The sequence below is a fragment of the Molothrus ater genome, chromosome 3 (assembly GCF_012460135.2).
Source record: "Molothrus ater isolate BHLD 08-10-18 breed brown headed cowbird chromosome 3, BPBGC_Mater_1.1, whole genome shotgun sequence".
Taxonomy (NCBI): domain Eukaryota; kingdom Metazoa; phylum Chordata; class Aves; order Passeriformes; family Icteridae; genus Molothrus; species Molothrus ater.
In genome coordinates, this window is record NC_050480.2 from 32,613,257 (window position 1) to 32,636,082 (window position 22,826).

Consider the following 22,826-nt stretch of genomic DNA (forward strand, 5'->3'; position numbering starts at 1 on the left):
TGGGCTCCATCACGAAATATGTGGTCAGTGAATGCAGAGGTGCACTTATCCACCAGTACTGACACTGCTGAGCAGTGCATCTAATATTGCTGCCCAGCTTTGGGCTTCTTGCTCAACAAGGATGTCAAAAAAATGTGGAGACTCCAGTGATGGGCTCCTAAGGTGTCCATGGAGCTTAAGGCCTGCCCTCTGGAAAGATAGTGGAAGGAGCTGGATTTAGTCTGTGGGGTGAACTAATAAGAGCCAAGTATTACCTGCAGGACAGTTACAAAGATGGAGCCAAACATCTCCTGGTAGCTGCAGGAGATGGGGCAGGGGCAATGGCCACAAACTCCAGCCTGGGGGCTCCAGGCCAGGCAGGAGGACAGACCTGGTTTACCCTGAGGGCAGTGCACTGGGCAGCCCAGAGAGGCCATGTAATTTCCACCCTTTGCAGGTTTTCAGGCATCTCTAGACAAAGCCCCAGCTGACCTGAGCACAGGTGCAAATCCTGCCACAAGTGGGAGGATGGACTCCATGTCCAGAAGCAAATCTCTGTGATTCTGCAGCCTACAGAGACACAGAGAATCTGCAAAGCCCAAGGCAGGAAAAGCCCAGTGCCACACAGAGGACAACCTTTTGAAGAGCATCCCTTTTTGCCTTCAGGAATTGTTCTCTTCAATGCAGTGCTCCAATGCTGGGTGGGAGGCCCCACAGCACTGTAGATGCTGTGGCAGCAGCAGGGAGCACATAGAAGAGAAGACAAAGTGTGCAGTGTGTGGAGGTGCCAGGCTTTGGGTACACAGCCCTGCTGCTCACAACCTGCATGTGATGCTGCATGTGGACTCACCTCTGGTAGCTCAACTTTTCTCACTCTTGTTTCTCAGCAAACCCCAAATGTGAGCAAACCCCAAGTGTCACTTCTTTCAGAAAAAGGTATTACAAGTAAATACCTCCTTCAAGACTTATTTCTTTCCCCCATCTCTATGTCTTACCCACAGTTCTAGGACCAAAAGTACTCTGTAGATCAAAGATTGTCCACTAAACCAGAAGAGATAACAAAATCTTGCCCTAAAGTAACACTTGCATATCAAGTCACCCACAAGTAATGATATTTCTAGGTGTTTTACACTTGCCTTTGTTTTTTGCTATTGATGTTGACAACATGTTAAACATCGAGCATCTTTTTTAAGCTACAGCTAAGTTTACATAGCAACCAACATAGCAGAATCCTCCTGCCACTCCCAGTACTGGCAGAAAGACAAACTAAGGCAAGAGTCACATCCTAAGTAATTAATTGCTGGCCAAGTCCTGATTTCAGCCAGTTCCTGCTGGCTCTGGAGAGGCCTTGTATGCTGGAGATGGCTGGTACCTAGCAAAGCAGAGAAGCTGCACAAAACTAACCACTGCTCTGTCACTGTTTAAAGAGAAGGCCTCCTTCTCCTCTCTACCTGCATGGGGGCTTTGCCTGGGATGAGGATGTGCCTGAGAGAGGCGCTGCTCTAAGTTCACCACAGCCGGGCTGTTACACACCCGAGTTACAAAGCTGCTCTTCTGGGTTTCACTTGCTCCTCAGCAGCTTTTTCTGACACCCTGGAGCTTTCCCTATCCTCCACAGTGCTTTGGGCCAAGTTGTCTCCAGCTGTACTTACTCCTCGCTTGCTAGTTCACAAATACAGCGTGTGCACGCTTCTCTGCTTGGGAAAGCCCAGCCCCTGGCAGCTAACATCTGCAGAACTGTCAAAGTATTTCATGTCTCTGCAACTCAGTTTGATTTCTTGTGGCTTTGCCTGAGGTTTCCCTGTTAGAAAGCACTGGCCTAGTTTTTCAAAAGGTCATGGACAAAGAAACTTCCTAATCTTAAAATATGACTTCATCACCTATTTCTATTAAAAGCAGTGATTGGAGTGTTGCAAGGAAAAAGAAAATAGTGGCTTACATCATGAATAAGAATTTTTCTTTCAATGCAAGTGGTTTGGACTGCAAGGACGTAGCCAGAAGACTGATTTAATTAATTCCACTATCACAAAAAGCGGGCACAGCGTCTAAAAATCTCCTCGCTGCTGAGCTGTCCTGCGGTAGGCACTGAAAGGAGCTCGCATGCAGGTGCCACTCACAGTGAGCACCGCACACAGGTGGCAGCACTGCCGGGTCCTCCCGGTGCAGCAGGGGAAGCAGCCCAGCTGCTGCTGGAAAGGCCAGCTCCCGACAGCAGAGCGGGGTGTGGGGACAGGGATCTCAAAAGCCACCCCAAAACCAAAGCCTGCCCCTGATGTCCCACAGCTGTTTACAAAGTCCTCTCACACAGGACACCGCCCTCGCCAAGAGTGTGGCGTGTCGGGGAAGCACCTCCAGGTACAAAGCGTGTATCCTAGCGACTGTAACCAGCAAAGGCAGCAATACAGCTGGAGTTTGTTTGGTTGTTAAGCGAGCGCTTCCTCCCGGGACACGCAGCACAGCCCTGCCTGCAGCCTGCAGCCTGCAGCCTGGCGCGCACGGCCCCCGCTGAAGGATGGGCGGGTGAGGCGGCAGCAGCTGCATCACACAAGGGCTGCAAGGAGAGCGCTGGCACTGCTGCCAACAGCTGCACGGGCACCACGTGCCATGGTCCCACTGGCAGAGCTAAGCCCGAAGCTATCCAGGTTTGTACTCTTGTAAGGGAAAAACCCCATCTCAGGTGGAAAAAGCCAAAGCCAGTGTGCACTCCAAAAGGAAAAGCACCCCAAAACATGAACCCAAACCTCAGTGTTGCAGGCCACTGTCTGTGCCACCGCCACCAGCAGCACGGCTGCTCTAATCCAAGTACTTTCCTGCATGTAAACAAACCCTTGTAAGCTGCAAGAAATCACTGAACTTGACAAATGGCTCAGCCCTCTCGTTTTGGCCATGTACCGCTGTGCCCTCCTCACCCTTCTATAGCCACCAGCTAAGTTTCATATTGTCCTTTCTAAATGCAAACTGTGGGTATTTTAGTATTAGTGACTCTTTAGGCAACTGCTTCTCTATAAAAGCCATTTTCACATGGCAAAATAAATCCCTTCTCTAGGAATATTCAGAGCTACGTTGAGTGTGTGGGCGGACCCAGGCTGAACACACGGCTCCATGCAAGCGCTACTCTCCACTCAACTGTGAGAAATCATGAGCAGGATGTACGTGGACTTTTCCACCCCCTCTCTGAGCTACACGTGTCCCAATAGAGCATGTGCTGAAGCTTTTCTGAATTCTGTTCCTCAGATAGTGCTGAACTTACCAAAGCAGCTTTTGTTGGGGAGGAGTATTTTTAATAGAAACAGGATACTCCTTTTTGAGTGTGAGAATTGAAGCATCTCACGTGTGGCTGTTTTGTTAGGTTTTTTTTTCAAACACCATACAGCAAAGAAACTGAAAACAAAACATCCCAGACTTTTGAATTGAAATACAGGCTTTACAACCACATAGCAAGTGTAGGCTCTTATATTTTAGTTTAAGACTATATCATTTTATAGAGTACCAAAATAAGCAAAGGATCAGCACTCCATACAAAGTGTTAGTTCTTGTGAGGAGGGTAGAAGGGAAATGGACTTTAATTACACTAAACTTTTTTTGCAAGTCTAAAGAAAACTCCATTTCAGCAAAACATATTTGGGTTTCAATTCCCCAAATTTCATTAAATAATGTTTCTTTGAAGACAATTTACATTTTTCTCATTCAAAATAAAGGGATGATTTAAAGCACTATTAACAAGGAGGTGGTGCCGTTAATGTTTAATGTCAATATGCAATGGCATCTGCTATAAAGGCTAGAAGAGCAACACAAGCTTATCTTTACTTCTGAAGACTACTAGAAATTGACTAACACTGGAGAAAGGTTTCAAGCACAGCACACGACTCTAGCTCTAGGCTGCTGCCAGGAAGCCTCTGCTAGTCCATACACTGCCACGGGGACTGCCAGCACCCTCCAGGGCCCTGATGGCAGCAGTGCCACGCGCTCTCACGTGCGTACCCCGTGTCCCTCTTACAATGGGTACATCTTTTCCCTGTCTTACGGCATTAGAACGCAAGTTAGCAGCTAACATTGCCACTACAATTTTACAGAATCATAAAGCTGAACAAAATAGCAGTTGAAACAAATTGAAGCTCTCTGTTAAACTCTATGACAATCCTTCCTCCTGTCCTACTCCCTGTCCAAAGCCTCCTCCTGCTCCTTCCCTAATGGCTATTTTACAATAAAGAGGTTAAGTGGATTTACATGATGCAAGCGCAACTCAAAGACTTTTGCCCTATACATATAACCATGTCAAACTGTGAATTATACATGTGATAGATCTCTAACAGAGCAACCACCAGATTTTTAAAGAAACACAAGTATTTCAACATGTACAGTAATGAGTTTAAAACTGTCCAACATCGTTGCTTTCATACATTCTCTTCCTCTTTATAGCATTAACGGGATTTTAGACCTTGATGGCGACAATCCCAAACAAGAGTAAAATGAATTTATTTTATTGCAAACAAACGTCTAGAGTTAAACTTCTCCACCCACTTTCTTTAAAGAGAAAAGGAATCAGCAGGCTAAGGAGATACACCCATTTGAGAATTGACATGATTAAAAATTAAGATATAAAATGGGTGACTCACAGTTTCATTAGCTTACAAAATGGTGGAGGTAACTACTACAAGCACACTAGGTATACAGTATTTTGTGGGGAAAGAGTTATACAGACACACAGCTAACTTCATATAGATCCCATTAGACAACTGGATTTACAACAAGTTTTGTTTAATAAGAAATGGGCAAAGCCAGCTTCTTTTCAGAATCAAAATGCAGAACAAATGGAAAAAAAAATTATGGTGTTGTACCTTCACAAGTTTGAGCCTCCACAAATAAAGCAACCGAGTTTTACAACTTTAAGAGCTTCTACATACACTCCACCATCACTATTTAGCCCCAGGTTTCCTCTTTGCCCCCAACATCTTATTGAGTTCCAAATGTTACAAAAAAGTCCTAGTTATTGCCAGAAACTTTTGCCTCCCCCTCCTCCCCTCCCCACCCAAGAGCCTCATAGAGAGGATGGAGTGTAATAGGGAGCTTTACATAATCTCATGGTATTTGAGGGCTACTAAGATGCCTCCACACGAATCTGGTTGCTAACATTTCTATCATATTGTGACATGACTCACGACTGTTTCTTAGAAATTGGGGGATGGGGAAAAAGGAGAAAATTCTTTAATAAAAAGACACCAGGTACAAAGCAACGTTTTACTTTTGTTGTGGTAAAAAAAAAGTCACATTTTACAGATAAAATGTAGAACCCTGAAATACTGACACATTCTCTTTTCGTGCACAATGCTGAGGTTCTCTTACGAATCACTTTAAAACTGCAATTAAAAATGTACAAAAAAAGAAAAGAAAAAATCAACCCACAAAGCTTCTAAAAAAGGAACCCGCAGGCACTTCCTCTTGTGGAATGTTTAAAAAGTTAGCCTACTAAAGAAAACAGTCGACTTCTTGTGAAGGTTTTGGAGAAATATGTATCAGTTCATTTATTTGGGTATTCAATAATATCCTTGGTGATAATGCTGACTCCATGGCTTCTGACCCCAGAATTGCTGCAACAGATTAATAAATAGTTAGTTTTAACCTGCAATCACATAATGGTTAAGTTTCTTACTTGGGGGGGGAAAAAAAAAAAGCATTTAACAAACGTTTCCCTGGGACTTGAGAAGATTAAAGTCCTTTTCAACAGCAGCAAGCTCCTGAACAACTGAAGGCAGCTAAAAGTTCACTTCACAGCAGTAATGTGAAGCCAAGTATTACATACCATTAAGAACATTAAGCCACAGCTGGTATTTGATATATCAAGACCATCAAGGCAGATTAAGTTTTGCACAGGAAGCTATTTATAGTGATATTACCTAGCATTAGAAGATTTTGCTATCCACTTTTGACTATGCATCTCTTTTTTTAGTCAGCATTTTACAACATTCAAGTTAACAATCAGTAAAAAGATCAAGTTGGGACTACTTACACCCTGCTGCCACTGGTTGTAGCCCTGAGATTGGTTTTTGTAGCCACGATTATTTCCCCTTCCTCTGAAGTTCTGCAAGAGGAGAACAGTTTTTAACTACTTTGTCTATATGCATTTTTTAGCAGTGTCCTAATACTGATCTTTGTTGCCACCAAAACATCGCACACCATATAGAAGTATCAGCCCCAGGTTAATAAAAAACACACCACCAAAAACACTAGAATACCAAAAGCCTCTTTCCTCCCCTCTAAGCAACTGCTTTGTAAGCATAGGGGCAAGAACCTCAGAATTAATAAACCAGCTCCAACTGTTGTTGCCTAGTCTGGAAAGCTGGCTAATCCAGTTTTGCCTCACCCTATTTCCAGCTGCTAAATGCACCAGGACAACTAAAAATACAAGAGCTTGTCTATTTTTAGTTAGAAAGGCTGTAGTTGCTACAAGGATATGTTATCTGATCAGACAAAAAGATATGGGTCACACAACTGAAAATAGACAAGCTAGCCCACAAAACTTCTCACAGAAGTTATGATACAACAAAGGGACATTGATACAAGTAGATAAAAATTTGCTTTTCCCCTGTTTGTCAGTATTAGGCAAACCTGAGCCATGTTTACTGGCTTGGGCTCCATCTGCTGGCTCTTCAGTAATCCCAATTTTGTTTTTCCAATACTTCCACCGATATTCCATCAGGTAAGATCTAGGCTAGTGTGTCTTTATTAATTGTGTTTGACACCAGACACCAAAACAAAGACTCTGTGCAGAGCTATTTTCAGAAAGTTCTCTACATGTTTGATAAAGATACACTATGACCCTCAGGCCAAACAACAGTTACTATTATTGGAGAAGTGAAGAAACACACAAAAAACCAGACCAGCCTTCACACACATGCACTAAAAATCTTCATTTTTAACAGGACAGAGGTACAGCCCTAACATGAACCCCCTGCATCAGCAGTCGTTACACAACGTTCAGAGCCCTGGGCACATGCACTAAACTAGAAAGGCCTTGCAGCATGAGCATGGCATCAGTGTAGCACCACAACCTAGTCTGTGACTCCTCACAGGCACCAGAGCTGTCAAAAACATCTAAAGTACACTAGTTCAACTCGTCAGTCCCCCCTCAGAGCATCACCTGGTTGTAGTTTCCCCTGTTGGGCATTCCACCTCTGTTATAGTTTCCTCTGTTTGAGTAGCCACCTCTGCTTGGAAAGACAGGGCCGCGAGGATAGGGGTAGCCAATTGCCCCGCTGCTGCCACCGCCACCGCCGCCACCTCCACCACCGCGCTGAGGCATGTTGCCTCCCCTCCTGTTGTATCCACCACGATTGCCAGGGACTGCAAGGGAGAGAGAGTTACTTTAATCAAGTAATTGTTAGGTCTTACAGATTTCCTACACCAAGATGAACAGTGCAATCCAAGGTCTGATGAGCCTGTCATTTAAGCTGGACAATTAGCTATGTACTAAAACGTTAAATTACTGAAATTGAGTTCAAGGTTCCCACTATATAATAATTGCAATGCAAGTACGACAAACTTTTTCCCCAGCAGCAGCAACCTCCAGAAGTCACAGATTTATTTCTAGGCTCACCTCCTCCTCTGAAGTTGCCCCGCATGTTGAATCCTCCACGTCCTCTCTGACCCCTATTAAACTGATTTTTATTGCTCTTCTTGTTCTTCTTTGAGCCAGTGTTCTGCTTCTTTTCTGGTGGAAGAGCTTTCTTACTTTCTTCTTTATACTGTTCCAAAAGCTTCTGAGCTTCTTCTTTTTGCAACTCTACATAGATTATTTCATCAAAACATTCTGCTACCTCTGGCAGTGTGAAGTTCCCTATAATTGCAAAAACACTGAGTATTCAGCATCTACATTCAGCTATAATCAAAGCCGCAATTTAACCACCTTTCCCCCATTCTTCCTCCCACCCTCTGCATCCCCTCAGCATAGGGACAAAATTACGTAATCTGAGCATTTAGGAAATATAACAGTGACAAAGGAAATAAACAGGTCTTCATGGAGTTGTCAGTACTATTCCAAACCTCGAAAACATTCTGCCTATCTTTTTTTTTTCTTTTATAAGCCTCCACTCAGAACACCAGTTTCTGCCAAATATGTCACGTATATAATAGGGCACTTTATGCCAAGACAGCTTTGTGCATCTGCATGAAGCGTATCACCGTAACTGAGTAGTGTTAAGGACTGCAGCAGAGGGAACACAATATAGTGTTATCCTACCAAGTTACAATAGTCTTCCAGTTTTGTATAAGTACAACTGTTTAAGATAAAGTGGTTTTTTAGACTTCACGTTTACTTAATCCTTTAAACAGATACTCAGCATCCTAAAACACAGTATAGGATTATGTTCCATGCCTTTCATTTTGAGAACTGCATGCTCTGGAAGATCTTTTCCCTCCACCTCTGCCTTCTTTTGTGTTCTTTGCTTGTAGTCTTCATCTTTTGGGCAAACAACAACTGCTTTGCGCTGGAAGCCTGCAAACAGGCACATTTTTCTCCTCTGCGCAGCTGCAGACACATTTGTCTGAAAAAAATGCAGTAACTTACTACACGTAGCTGTCATTGTAAGAGTTAAGGAAGTCAACTTATGGTGTATAGACTTCACCTCTACAAGAGCTTGCAATGAAGTTTACAAATAACTGGACATAAAGATGCTGCATAATGCAAAGTTACGAGCTTGTATCAATGTGTTAAAACACTTCCTCCCACATCCCATAAATCTAGAGAAGTTCAGACAAGCATTTGTAGTAATATCTCAACTTTGTGTCCCCTGAATGAGTACTAAGTCAGTAACTGAAACAACTGCTATAATAATGTAACTTTAATCCCAATTAATTACTACAATACAGCCTATAAAAATTTCCTTAACCGTTTTTCACTGAAGCTTCTACCTGATCCAAAATGAAATTCCGCTTCTTACGAGCTGCAATCTCAATGAACTTTCCAAGACACTGTGGAGCTCTCTGCAACAGTGTGTTAAGTTTTCCAGTGTCTGCCATCTGACGCTTAAAACCTGCAACCTATGGAGAAATTTCCCAGAGTTAGTCAGTGTAATCCTGGTACATGTGGCTGACATTCTTTGCTAAATGCTTTCCACACACTTCAAGGGTTGTTCAATTCAAGGCCACAACTGCTGCAAATTCGTCACTGAAATTCTCAACCCTCCATAGAATGTAAGAGATTTATAAACAAAGACTCCATAAGAATTGGTACCATTCAGTTCAAGATATACTCATCACAATACTAATTCCACCTCTGAGAACAGTGATGTATAGAGAAGTAGAAATACATTCAGTAGTCAACAACAGCTGACTATTTCTTACATTTTACCACAAAAAAGCTTCTGAATCTTACCATGTGTGAATTAGCAGCTCAGCAAGGTAATATAATCTTTACACAGAACCATTACGTTGGAAAGACCTTTGAGATCACTGAGTCCAACTAACACCAACCTCGTCAACCAGACCATGCACTTAAGGGCCACAGCCAGCATTTTCTTCAATACCAATGGTCACTAGCTAACTAGTGGCCAGCTTCTTTGATACCAAAGAACCCCATGGCAGCCAGAGACCCTGGATTTATAGCAAGTTTTCAATATATCAAGAAATAAAAATGTCTTATCACTTACCATCATTTTGTCCATAATAGTATTTGTCCCAAGAATATTGTATTTTCCAGGATTTGCTGCTGCATGTTTGGTAACCCATGTAGTCTTGCCAGCTCCTGGCAAGCCAATCATCATCACCACCTATGACAAAGTTCTGTATTTGAGATACTAGTTCAAAGATTTTCTTTAATACACAACTTAGCCCAGCACGCCTAATGGATACTGTGGGGGAATGTGGGGGTCTTGGAGGTGGGGAAGGTAGTGAATAGGTCACAAGACACTAAGTATTAAAGCTCCCAAACAAAAAATGTAAGAGTGAGGTGGAATAGTCTCCTTAACTCTAACCATTTCCATCCATATGCTTTAACAACTTTTGAGATCATCAGAAGAAACTTACTTCACAATCCTTCTTTTGCTCAGGTCCCTTTGGTCCTCGGACCCTATCCTCCAGGGGGACCTTCTGGATGAAGGTGTACTCCTCAGGTACTGGGAAGTAGGGTTCCTCCTTCTGACCAAAGTTAAACTCAACCGCACAGTTATGGCAGAGAACATGTGGAAAGAGTGGTCGCCCATCAAGAACTTCCTTGCTTATTTTGAATGCAACACCAAGCTCTTGTCCATTCTTGGAATATGAGAGTTCCACTTCATCACCATCAAAATTCTGTTTTTCAGAGGAAACATTATTTTGGATAAAATTAACTCACTTTATACAGTTAATTAGTCACTCTACTGGCTATGTTCACTCAACTTCTGTAACACTGTTGTTTCATAAAGGAACTGAAACCAATTTTCTCTTCTAATGAGTCACTATCAATGATCATTTTGTTCAAGATCTGATTTTTTGTTAAAAGGCTTTAAAAGACATTTGTCCATGAATATGAAATTATGTTGCCAGCAGTCACTGTTAGTAATAGCTGCTGTTTCTACTGCCTCCCTATGTTAAACAACTTGTCTTGCTCCCATGATGATTTTATGTATTTGCTTTACTGCTTCTAACATCAAAGCAGTCTAAAAATTCAAGGATGTTTCCCCTCAAAAGAAAATATAAGTGAAAACTTACAGCAAAACATGCAATCACATCATTTTCATCAAACTTCTCACCAAAGTCTTCAGTCTCACAATTGCATGTCTTTATTCCTTTTAGAGAATAACCGTAAGAAAATTCTTCTTCACCTGAAGGAACAATTTAAACTAATTACAAAAAGGCTTTTCCATCTAAACTTTTAGACATAAATCACCTTACAGCTACTTAAATAAGCTGCTGTTCATAGTATTTTTATTAATGACAAAACATCTATGATACCCCCCAACAGCTATACAAGCTCATTCTTCTATTCAATACTTTCACTTGAGATAGAACAGCAGCGTTTCCTCATGCCTGTTTAAAAGCTTTATGCTGCTGGTTCCAGATTTATGCTCTCAATACAAGCTGAACTGTCAGATAAAGACATGAACAAGTATTTTAAACTGTGAACACCTGATTATGCACTGGTATACCTGCTGTAACGTAGTCAGAAAGGCTTTCTGAAGTTAGTCTCCAGGAGCACTTACCCCTCCCATTTTAAAGGGAGTTTAGCAGACAGTCAGCCTATGCAACAGCTGAGGATGAAGCTGCAAGGAACAAGCTAACAGGAAGTGTCAAACACAAGGACTCAGGCGTGACTTAAGTAGAAAGCTGTTGCTGATGTCAGAACACATCAACTCACCAATATTTCCCCCAAACATATGTTTCAGCAACAAGTTATAAATATTATTATCATCAGCATGTGTCATATATAAAATGAAGCCATACTTATTTCTTTCCAGCTATTTTCAGAAATTAGGATTTTCCCACCAAGCAAAAAAAAGATAATGTAGTTACCATGGGTTAAATTTTATACCATGCACTACCATTTAAAAGTGGAGGGAAGGGCAATTCCCCTTTTCTACTTTTGACACTACATGAAAAAGACAAATCCTTTATCTTGTCAAGTATTTAACAATGTTCTCAATAACCCATACATAATCATTGGAAGAATTAATTCTTAAATTATGGCCCTAACCCTTACATGTCTGAACACTAAATGACTTTATTTGGTCCTAGTAATGAACTTTCTCACACCATGTCCAGAAAATGACTCAAATTAAGATCACTTTTCACAACACACAGACTACAGTCACTAAGCTTGTCCCCCCTGCTTCAGGAAAAAAAAAAAATTGAAACTTCAGCCACATCAACACAAAAGCAATTAAACATTTAAGTCTTACCAAGCAACATTCCACTTGTGTTCAGTGACCAGCCAACTCGCACTTCATGTATGTCAATGTCTTTTGTATACAGGTGCTTAACAGGAATCTTTTCTGTAACCTATTTTTAAATTATTCAGTAAAAGGTAAGCAGTATTTATTAAGTATTTATTATACACTAACAAGATGGAAGAACAAAAGGTAACATTTTGAACCTTTACACTTTGGTTAAATCTTTGCAAAGTCTAAGTGATCACCTTCAGCAAAACCAAAACATGCTCGAGAATATCAAACTGCAGCTAGTGATTAAACAGTTCTATCTCCTGACTTAGCAATGAAGATTGAAGATGCCATACATCTTCATCACTTTGTCACAGCAGTCCCTGTCAGTGGTCAAAAGCCTTAAGTGCTTTTGACATTGTGTTAAAATCACAATCGATACAAATATTTATTAAAAAAACAGAGTTGCCACAAAGTTGGGATTAACAGTAAATTACTTAGCTAAGAAAATTTGCACTGTATTAAAAAACTGCTTCTTAGAGGGAAAGTATTTTTCACTGTGAGCAGACTTCCTGGGCAAGCTGCCAGCTTCCAAACAACATACCCAGATTTAAAAAAAAAAAAAAAAAAAAAAAAAAAAAAAAAGGGCAACAAACAAAAACACCCCAGAAACCCCAACAAACCACCTAAACACACTGGAATCTACATGCAGCCAGCTGGTTTTTAACTGTCTTTAGAAACTTTACTAAAAAGAAATGAAAAGCCCATCAGTATCCTATCAACCTCTGCAACTATTCCAGTCAGGTGACTGAGCTGAAACTCATTTGAAAGCAAACAGGACGCTAAATAGTGACATAAACTTCACTTCACTGGCCTTCCGAAGTTACAGGTATCAACAGACACAGAAATCACTGCATGCAAAAGTTGCATAATGGGATCACTACCCAATTCTCATGGTAACAGTTACATTTGAAAGCACTAGAGGAAGAGAACAGATTAATATACACAGGCCCATCATATGCAAAGAAGCCTTTAATATTGCTAAGTAAAAAAGGAATAAGAAAAATAAATTCAATCTTTGTTGTTTTGTTCCTCTTCCATCAACAAGCTGGAGAAATCAGTTTATTAGCAGACTGATTGCTCTTTGCCATTCTTACCCTTCAGGAGAACTCTTGCTCTCAAAATTCAACTACCTGCTAAATACTCACATTCAATGCATCATGTCAGAGTTAATGATGTTGAAAGGGACCTCTAGAGGTCATCCAGCCCAAATCCATGCCTAGAGCAGATCAAACTCAAAGACTAAGCAGAACCAGAAAGGACTGTAGGGATAATTTATATCCTTAAAAAAAAAAGTCAAGCTCTCTGTAATCTTCAGAAAGCACAAGCAAACTTCTGAGTAGAGAATATAAAAATACTTTCAGTGTTGATGGATGAGATGACAAGTAGAATTAATGATTAAAAAATAAGACCAGAAGTCTCATATTCAGAACAAATGCAGTGTTTTGTGGGTTGTTTTAAAATTTCTGTGTTTCGTCTGTTTTTTAAATCAAAGTTCTTATAAAAGAGAAAACAGTTTTGCAAACTGAGCCATCTTCTTTTAAGAGAAGGCCATTTTAGAGTCCTGTTCACATCAATGCGTTTCAACCACGTCCAAAAAATGTGACAAGTATAAATATAATATTTAAGCATGCAAAAGTCTCCCATAAACATTAACTCACCTTCATCTCAAAGCAGACTTTGCCTTTAGAAACTCCATAGGAGGCTCTCCCTCCAGCCCAAAGGAAAGCAAAGCTTTCCATGGTCAGAGAGGAAGCACTAAAACGGTCTCTTGAGATTTTAAAATGCAGGTCACAGTTATCTGTTAACATAAAAATTATTCTGTTTACTCTGATTACAAAATTAAGTACAGGCATCCAATTTTATGCATTAAAGATGATGCCAGCTTTTAAGGGTCACTTTAAAGACAAACTGCCAGCAAGTACCCAGGATCTTTCTGAGAAGCAACATGTCTAGATGGAACTGCAGACTGAAACTCAGCCAGAATCTTAGGAAAAGCTAGCTAACAAGTAATTTTCAAGGTGCCATCTTCACTTCTGTCACACAAATTCCCTCTATTTTTTTTCCATCTGCTTAAAAACCCCTAACTTGCACTGTACCTGCTTGAACCCTGTCAGTTACCTCTTTCCATCAACATCGAGCCATCGGCATTGTGCTCTCCAGTACCCTCTAGAGACCTGATTCTGAAGCAGTCTCACTGCTCAAGCCCAAGCCTAAGGCCTGCTAAGAAGTAAATGTGAACACTAATGTTTTTATTTAAGTACTGAACGTCAATTAGCAAGTCAAATTAGATTATGTCTATTAAAATAAAGGCAGTTAAGTCAGATGCAGTTATGCTAAGTACAGAGAGTGTGCTAAGAGAACCTACTTCAGCCCAGAAACACAACCTGCACACTAAATTCACCTATCACTCCAAGCACTTAAGCAGAACCTTGGTTTTACAAGCATCTTCAGAGCTGCACACCATGAAATTGCAAATGAATCTCCCAGTAAGTTTCAGAAAAACAATGCCAAATGGTAACAAGAGGTGCAGCATGCAAGACTTGAATTCCTCAGAGCAAGGAATCCACAGAAGCAGCTCCAAACCTACCTGATAGTTACAAGAAAGGAGCAAAATGAGCAAACAGTGAGGAATTCTGCTCTGGTATAAAACCTGCAGGATGCCAGAATACACTAAAATGCAGCCTGCCCTGTACTACTGGCAGCTCTTATGCACAAGATTTTGTTTTGTTTGCATACAGCCATCCCCAATTTCAAAAATACTATTAGTGATCCAAGTGTCTTCTCATTAGTAGTGCTAACTCTTATTTGCTGAAAACAGATAAAATCATACAGAAGAAACCCACCTTTGCAGGTTACCTTTAGAATGGGAGATGAGAAACAGAATTTGAAGTTACTGCTTCTTTGTAAGACACAGGCAATAAAAAGCACTTAAGAGTGGCTAAACCTCTTACATGTCTGGATCACTATCCAGAAGAGAGTGCCAATTCGTTACACAATTCAGCCTTACAGCTGTGTTTGAATCTTATCTCTAAAGAGTCTGCCAACACTTTGCGTCAGAACTTGTCCAGTAACAAGATTTTCTGCTAGAAAATACTATTATTACTAGAAACAGTAATAATGAAAAGCAGTTATTTACTCAGCTATTGGAAAAATCCAAAGCTCCCACAGAAGCGGCTACTCACCAGGTTAGCAGCTAGAAACTTGAGACTTAGTTAGCAAAATGTCAGGGATGGCATATCCAGCAATTTACATGGCTGTAAACTAATACCTCCTTCCATTTTAAACCATTTCTTGTGGAATAAAACCACCTGAAACTTCTAACAAATATACCAGACAATGCCAAAAGTTAAGCTTTCCTTCCACGGCACTGTAAGAATCCAACAAGTTCAAGCATTACTTCAAGTTTTCTAATATTGTGCTCAGTCCTTATACTTACCCTCAAGAATACAAATGTCAACTCTGCCATTATGGAATGTTACAGTAATAATGATGCTTATAATCTGCCTCAAAAAAACCCTGTTTGCAGACACTCCTCAAATTCTATGCTCTTGCTGACCAAGTCTCTCTGCCATCCCACCTGCACAAATCACCACCCAAGCCCACACACTCACAGGTTACATGAATGGGTCATTTCTGAGGAGGCATTAATAGATTCTGTTAAATTTATTAGAAGATAGAAAGAGCACGCCACTAAATAGGGGTACTTGTGCAGGAAGCTCGCTTCCCAAAGTGTATTTTGTAAGCACTTATGCTGTTGTCGCTCTGAGCTTGCTGGGCAGTAGTGCTGGACAGCTGTTCCATCGAGCTGTCTGCAGGGTGTTCTATGTGCACTCTACACTTACTCACCTAAGCTTCCATACCAGATTAGTGTTTTGATTAAGACTGCTTCACAGAACTGTCTATCACTACAGAATTCATAGGAAAACCAAGCTTATTACTGCTAACATACTCATAAGCCTTCTGTTCTTTAGTTTGCTAAAAATAGGTGGAAATACAGTATTTTTCTTGTTTTTTAAAGTTACCTGGTAATGAAAATCAACAATGTTATCCTCCCCGTCTCAGAAAGCATGGCATTAAGATTAGAAACCTTAACACCACATCTTTCCAGAGCAAAGGAAAGCGTGTTTACTCACAAGTATCAAGACAAACCACTGTGTCGTCAAAATGTTCATCTTCTTCTTCAACAGGTGGTTGAGGGGACTTGGCCCTGAAAAAAAAAACCCAAACAAAACATAATAAAGCTACACGTATTTTCACAAAGTTGAAACAACACTTCTGTACTCTATTCCTCCTCATCACAAAATGCAGCCCAGCACCAATTCTGTTTACCTGCTATACTTGTTTTCCTCAATGTATTCAAAGTATCCGCGGCCATGGTCTTCACGTGGTCTCTTTACTCCCCTCTTCTTCTCACCAGGCTTTTGCTCTGTTTTACCATCTCCTGTAACAGAAGCAATGAATTATTTAGATTATTTTAAATTTTAGTTTAATTTGGAATAAAGTCTGTATCATGGTTTCGACTTTGCAAACTACAGCAAGCTACAGCATGAGATAAGCAGTAACATCTTAAAAAGGAATTTTACTATGTTATTAAGGTAAAGCCCAGAATGTTGAATCTTCACGGGAGACTCAAAACTTGTCGCCAATCAGAAACGATTTAGCAAACGGAAGTCGCCAATACACTACGCAGCAGCCAGTACGGCCCTCAATGTTATGAGCCCCACTGAAACCATCCAGACAAAAAGAAAAAGAAAAAACTAAAATGGTAAAAAAACCCTCCTGACCCGCCGCGCCTCCAAACCCGCAACACCATCACCACCCGCCCACCACGGAGGCAGCGGGACATTGCCAGCCGCTCGCAAGGGCACCGTGCGATCCGCACGACTGCGCCTCCTCCCGGCGGGCCGCGGGCGGGAGCCCCAGGGAAGGGATTCCTCCTCCTCCTCCCGCCTCCATTGTACCGCCAGGCCTTCCCAGCGCCATCCCGCGCGGCGGCGGCGCCCAGCCCGGAAGTGACGTCAGGCGCGCCCCGCGCGGCCGGGCGCACAATGCACAGCGCGCCCCAGCGGCCCCTCCGCCGCCCCTCCTCCCGCGCCCCTCCCCCGCCCCCCCGCCGGGCCAGCACGAGGCGCGGGGCCGCCAACGTCCTCCCGCGCGCCCCGGAAACCACCCCCCCCCCAACACCCCCCCCTCCCGGCCGGGCAATCCCCGTCATGGCGGGGGGGCTGGGATTAATGGGCCCCCACCCCGGTTCCCGCCGCCACGCTCACTCACCCCCGGCGCCCTGCGCCCCGGGGCGGCCGCCTCCGCCGCCGCCTTCCGCTTTCTTCTGCTGCTGCTGCTGCTGCTTGGCGGGGCCCGCCGGGCCAGAGGCAGCGGCGGGCCCCGAGGCGCCCCCGGCGCTCTTGCCAGGAGCCTCCTTGGCGGCAGCGGCGCTGCGCGGCGGGAGGAGCGGAGGGGGCTGCTGCGGCTGCTGGGGCTGCGGCGGCTGCTGGTCACCGTGGCCGTTGGCGTCTCCGGCCGCGGCCTCCTCCTCGTCGGCCAACTCGTCCTCCCCCTCTTGGAAACCCTGGTCGTCGCCGTTCTCATCCTCCTCCTCCTCCTCTTCCTCCTCCTCGCCGCCCGCCTCCTCCTCCATGGGGCCGCCCCCGGCCCCTGCCCGCTCGCCGTTCTCCTCGCCCAGCTCCATGGCGTCGCCATCGGCGGCCTCCAGCCCTTCCTCGTCGTCGTCCTCCATGGCGGAGGCCGCGGCCTGGCCGGGGCCTCCCCCCTGGCGGAGCTGCGCGGCGCCCCCGCCGCTCTCGGCCGCCTCCCCCTCCACGCTGCCGTTGCCGGGCTCGGCCGCGCCGCTGGCGGGGCCGCCCCCGCCGGCCTCCTCCTGGTCTAGCGCGGCCTGGAGCCGCTCCATGAGCTCAGCCTTGAGGCCCTTGTCGGAGAGGCGCCGCTTCTTCAGCTCCTCTTTCAGCTCCGACACCTTCAGCTTCTTCACGTTCACGGGCGAGCAGCTCATGGCGGCGGCGGCGGCACTGGCGGCTCGGTCCCTGGGCGGCGCGCGGGCGGCGGCGAGCAGGGACAGACGGGCGGCTCTGGCTGTGCGTGCGGTGTGTCAGTGCCCCGGCGGGCGGTGGGTGCGGGCGGGAGGCGCGGGGGGTTCGTGCGGCTGCGGGAGCTGCGGAGCCGGACCCGCCTGGCGCCAAATCCTTTCACCGCGAGCTCGCGAGGGAGACGCGCCTCGCGGGGCCGCGCACGCACCGGCGCCGCGCGCGCGCCGCCCCGCCCCCGCGCACGTAGGCCCTCCCGCGCTACCGTAACGCCCGCATTACCGTAAATACCCGCCCGAGCGCAGCGCTCCCCGCCGCCCCTGGCCCGCCGGGTTCCTCGGCGGCCGATCGGCCGATACACCGCTTCGGCACAATGAGCCCGCTCTGCGCTGCCAGCCACCCCCGTGCCAGCTCCTGCCCGCCTGAGGCCACAGCCCGACCGAAATGCCCCCTTTGCAGGGGCCCGCATTCCTGCCACAGCCTCTGTCCTCATTCCCCTGGCTCCTCTGCGCCCACGTCGGGCCTAGTCCCGCACGGTTTATTGCGTACGGGCTTTGAAAAGGGGCCCAGCTGCTCGGAGCGGGTCCCTGCTAACGCGGTTACGTAAGGGCAGGAGCGGGGCTACCCCGTCCCCACAGCACCGGGAGGCAGGCACGGGGCTGAGCCTCAGCCAGAGCCGTCGATAACAAAGGTTCTCCAGTGCATGAACTCCTAATCTGGAGCTCGGCACGGGGCTAATCCACTCACCAAAACTGCGCAGCTTTCCCTCTTCCCCCTGCCTCCCCCTCTGCCACAGTGTTAATGTGGGGCTCTCCCCAGCCACACGAGTTGTACAGTCATCAAATTTTGGATTTCTCCAATTCGGTCAAAAGTAACGTGAAAACAGTGGAGAGGATTTCGCATGAGCAGAAAGGCAGCACAAATCTACAAGCTGGCTTCCTTAGGGAGCCCAGATAAAGAGCTAATTTTCAATTGCAGGAAAAGAAATGCAAGTCAAACCGCCAGAGGATCAGTATGGAGCGCAACAGAAGGGAAGGTGGGTTTGCCACGAAGTTGCCTTATGTTGGTACAGATTGTATGGCCTCCTGAACCAGAATAAATTACATTTACCTGCCCCAGAGGAAGGGAAGAGAGACAAGGTAGTCATCTTGTTCTAAGTGTGCAAGGAAAGGGCTCTTTCACACAGGTACACACACACTGCTCTGTCCTCAAGTCAGGCTATATCTGCTTGGAGAAAACTCGACTTGGGTTGGCAAGGTTAGCTGAACCCAGCACTTCACAACAGCTTGTTGGAACCGATTCAGGAAGAGATGCGAAAAAAAGTTGCCAGAACCTTTTCCTTACTTTAAGGTCAAGTTAGTAGATTTTATTTCAATCATGTAAGTGAGAGTCACCTCAATAGCAGAAGAAAAGGGTAAGAGTACATCAATGCAAAGGAGAGGTCAGTGTGTGATGAAGCTGTACCACTCCAAATCATTGCCTTCATCCATTTCTTCATGAAAGAACAATCTTAGCTAGTCTGCTGAGGGAATCCTGACATACACTGTTCTGCCAAAGTAACAACAAAATTAAACTAGTTAATATTGCAAGATTACTGACTAAAACTTACAGATAATTCTGCATTCAATTAGATGGCATTTGCCTATCCAACCCTCATGGTTTTTTGGGGGTTTTTTTTGGGGTTTTTTTTGGGTTTTTTTTTTTTTTTTTTTGGTTTTTTGGGTTTTTTTGGTATGTAAACAAATCTAAACAGAAAATACATCAATAACTCTGTATTATCTGAACCTCAGAGCCCTGTGCTTAGAGCTAGATCTTGCACAGGGCTTTTCACATATTGAGTCATATTTCTGGAAGAGTTTAATCAACTGCAATGTCTGGTAATCTACTACTGCAAACTTTATGGATTGATAGATTCTTTTAGGCCAGCTTTGTATCCCTAAGCCTTGCCTTAAATGAGCACATCTGCACACATTGACAGTGCCTCTGTGCTAGAACACACCCTCATTCAGAATCACCTAAGAGCTGCAGTCGTCACATGTAATCCCATTCCCAAAGGATGTCATGTCTCCCTACTTCAGTAACATGCTCATACTGCTATATACTCCTGTTACCATGGAGAAACAAAACAGCTAACAGCTTTGAGGCACATGGAGAGATTCCTTACCCTAAAGCATCCAAGCCTGTATATAAAGGCACAAATAGATAAAGTAAAAACCATTTCCCTTCCCCTCTCTCCCTTGAAATTTAGCACTATTAACTTGAGGCAATTTTTATGTTACTACAGCTGTCTATTTATTAAACCACTTAGAAGGATGAACTTATTATTTTTAAAGGAGATTAACTCATACCATCATAATAAGGGTAATGCTTACTATCTAACCACACACTTAATTACACTACCAAACAGGTGTAGCAAGACTTCTCAGACTACAGTTATGTTACCTGTTATTACAGAAGTGAGAAATCTCAGTTAATTTCCAGATGTCAGGTGGTTCAATTGTAAATAATAAATAAATAGTTGTAAATAATCATAAAGCTAAGTAAATAAAACACAGACATAACTGAAATAGATGTGTTTAATGACTGCCTCACAGTGTTATGGCAGTTTAATGACTGCCACACAGTGTTAAAAGAGTGCTTTTTCTATATGTAAGTTAAATACATATTTATTACATATCTGTGCCTGGGAAAAATCTCTCTTAAGATACTCCCCTGTCCTCTTTGAGTCCTTTCAAGAGTTTGCCTTTCCCTTATTCATACTTTGAAGGAGAAAAATAGGGTTAAGGATGTATGCTCTCCTCTTTGCTGTGCCCTCTCTTAGTTCAGATACTGAGTAAATTCTCCAACTCTGCTTTTCACAGAACATGCAGATAGATAGATGCCAGCCATATCAAAAATGAGTGTTTGGTAGTGCAACTTCCTGAAACAGGATAACACTAAAGAAAAGCACTTTAAGCTTTAATGTGCAAAGCTGCTACTTGTATGATGATGGCCATATGAAAAACAAAACATGATTGCTGGTAACCACAATACTCTATTAAAATTGCCTTTTTTGGTCTCAAAATATATTGAAACATAATCTTCCTTTCTATTTAAATGAAAAGTGACATGTCCCCATATATAAAAGATACAATCCTATGCACTTTTTATCAATCATATAGCATTTTTCTCCTACCTGTGTTACTTCCTAACCTAAACTGTTTTTCTCTCCAAACCAGTCTTCCCTCCCAAAAGTAATTTCCAAGTCCTCTGGGACTTGACCCTTAAACAGATCAGTTTCTGGTTTCCCTCATTTTTGTTTGTTCTCCCTCAGACTTTAATTAGTTGCTCTGCTCACCTATAATGTTCTTTCTATTATTCACCCTTAGTCCTTCCAAATCTCTCTCCTCTTTCTGTTTACCAAGAGCAGTGACAAAGAGGTAACAAAAGGAAGAGAAGCTTTAAGGAGGGCATTGAACAATGACAAGAGTCCAATCCCACCTGGGCTTTGAACCTTTCCACATATCTTCAGTGTTGCAGGAGAACCCAGGCATTTGTGTTTCCCTGTTCTGCTCTCTTAGAGCCTTGTCTGTCCTGTTCTGGCTCCTTCTGTTGTCTTTTACCCTACATCCGACCATCAAAGTGTGTTCCTGGTCTCTTCTTCCTTAATCCATCTACCCTCAATTAATATTGCCTCCAGATTTCACATTCAACACACCATTACTTTAAAAGAGAATATCATTATTGAAATACTCTGCTGCTTTTTATGCCAGCAGGCAGCGTGTAGAGCGAGTCTTTTTCTTTCTCCCTTTTCATCACTGCTCATGAAATACTCATTAATCATTACTAGACCCTATGAGAAATTTTCAGGCATTTTTAAAGTGCTGATTTGTCCCAAGTGAGGTTGCACAACTAACGGGTAGTTCTGATGATTTCTTAGTCCCTATTTATTTATCTCCATAGGTGGGTCTATCTTAGGATCTGTCTGCCAGGAGGCCAGGAGTTTGTTTTTGGAGTAATAGCACTGTGCTCCTCATTCCCTGACATGCACTACTGCTCACTATCACAGTCAGGATGCTGAACTAGATTGACCTTGCCTTGTACTATCTATAATCTCTCCATGATATTTTAAGGGAGTTCAGTCTCAGAAATGAGGTGGTCATATGCCAAAATAAGGCCTATTAATTCCACAGGAACCAGATTAGTTAGGTCTGACAGCATCCTCAGGACCTAAGGGGTAGTTAGTGTCTAATTACAAGTAGATCTGTCAAGGTGCAAGGGACTGAATTCAGGTTTCTGGCACTGGTTTGGTTAGCTAGTTCTCCTCAGAAGCATCTTTGTCTTAGTACACTTTCTGCCAGCTTTGGGCCTGCAGGTGACCTGTCACTTCAGAGTCGGTAAACAAGTCATTTTTAAGAGACTAATGCTCTTTTGCTTTTCCTGTGTGCTGGATGATGTAGCTGAGTAATCCCACCAAGCAGAAGGAAGCACTGGAAAGCTACACTGGGACATCACATATCAGCCACGACCTGTGTTTGTCACCCTCACTGACCCCAGACCAAAAAGAATCCCCCTTTTCCCATTTCAAGGAGTAACGGGTTTTGCTTAACCAAAAAATCCAAAACCCAAGCCCATGAGTTTCTGAGAAACAGTTTCTCAGTTCAGAGCATTCAATGACTCACAGTTTCTAAGCCTGGCCTTGGGAAAAAAGGCTGCATTCTCCAACATTAAAACCAGGATTCATTCTGGCTTTATTCAGAGCCATACAGAAGTTTATTCACTACACATGTCTCAAGTCCTATATGTGAACTAATTTATTAGAAGATACTTAGCTGATACAAATCAGACATCTGCAGTTCCTGGAGATTTTTTTGGTAACTTGCCACATATACACATTCACTAGAGTGGAGCTGTG

At 43.6% G+C, this 22,826-nt stretch overlaps 1 protein-coding gene across 1 annotated transcript; it reads right to left on the reverse strand.

The window, feature by feature from the left end:
• Positions 1-3,416: 3,416 nt before the first annotated feature.
• Positions 3,417-18,107, reverse strand: HNRNPU (heterogeneous nuclear ribonucleoprotein U). The gene is made up of 14 exons (XM_036380395.2): positions 17,166-18,107; positions 16,221-16,332; positions 16,025-16,098; positions 13,550-13,689; positions 11,850-11,949; positions 10,663-10,775; positions 10,000-10,263; positions 9,624-9,743; positions 8,887-9,015; positions 8,351-8,519; positions 7,574-7,813; positions 7,118-7,320; positions 5,987-6,058; positions 3,417-5,567 (listed from the first exon to the last, which is right to left on the reverse strand). Exons 1-14 carry the CDS (start codon positions 17,899-17,901, stop codon positions 5,514-5,516), a joined length of 2,526 nt encoding a protein of 841 aa, XP_036236288.1. The 5' UTR covers positions 17,902-18,107; the 3' UTR covers positions 3,417-5,513.
• Between the last annotated feature and the right edge of the window lie 4,719 nt (positions 18,108-22,826).

Coding starts and splice junctions, on each gene's coding strand:
- HNRNPU (XM_036380395.2), bottom strand. CDS start 17,901: ATGAGCTGCTCGCCCGTGAACGTGAAGAAGCTGAAGGTGTCGGAGCTG. Junction 9,016..9,623: donor CTATTATGGACAAAATGATG/GTAAGTGATAAG, acceptor ATTTCTCCATAG/GTTGCAGGTTTTAAGCGTCA. Junction 7,814..8,350: donor TGCAGTTCTCAAAATGAAAG/GCATGGAACATA, acceptor TTGCAATTATAG/GGAACTTCACACTGCCAGAG.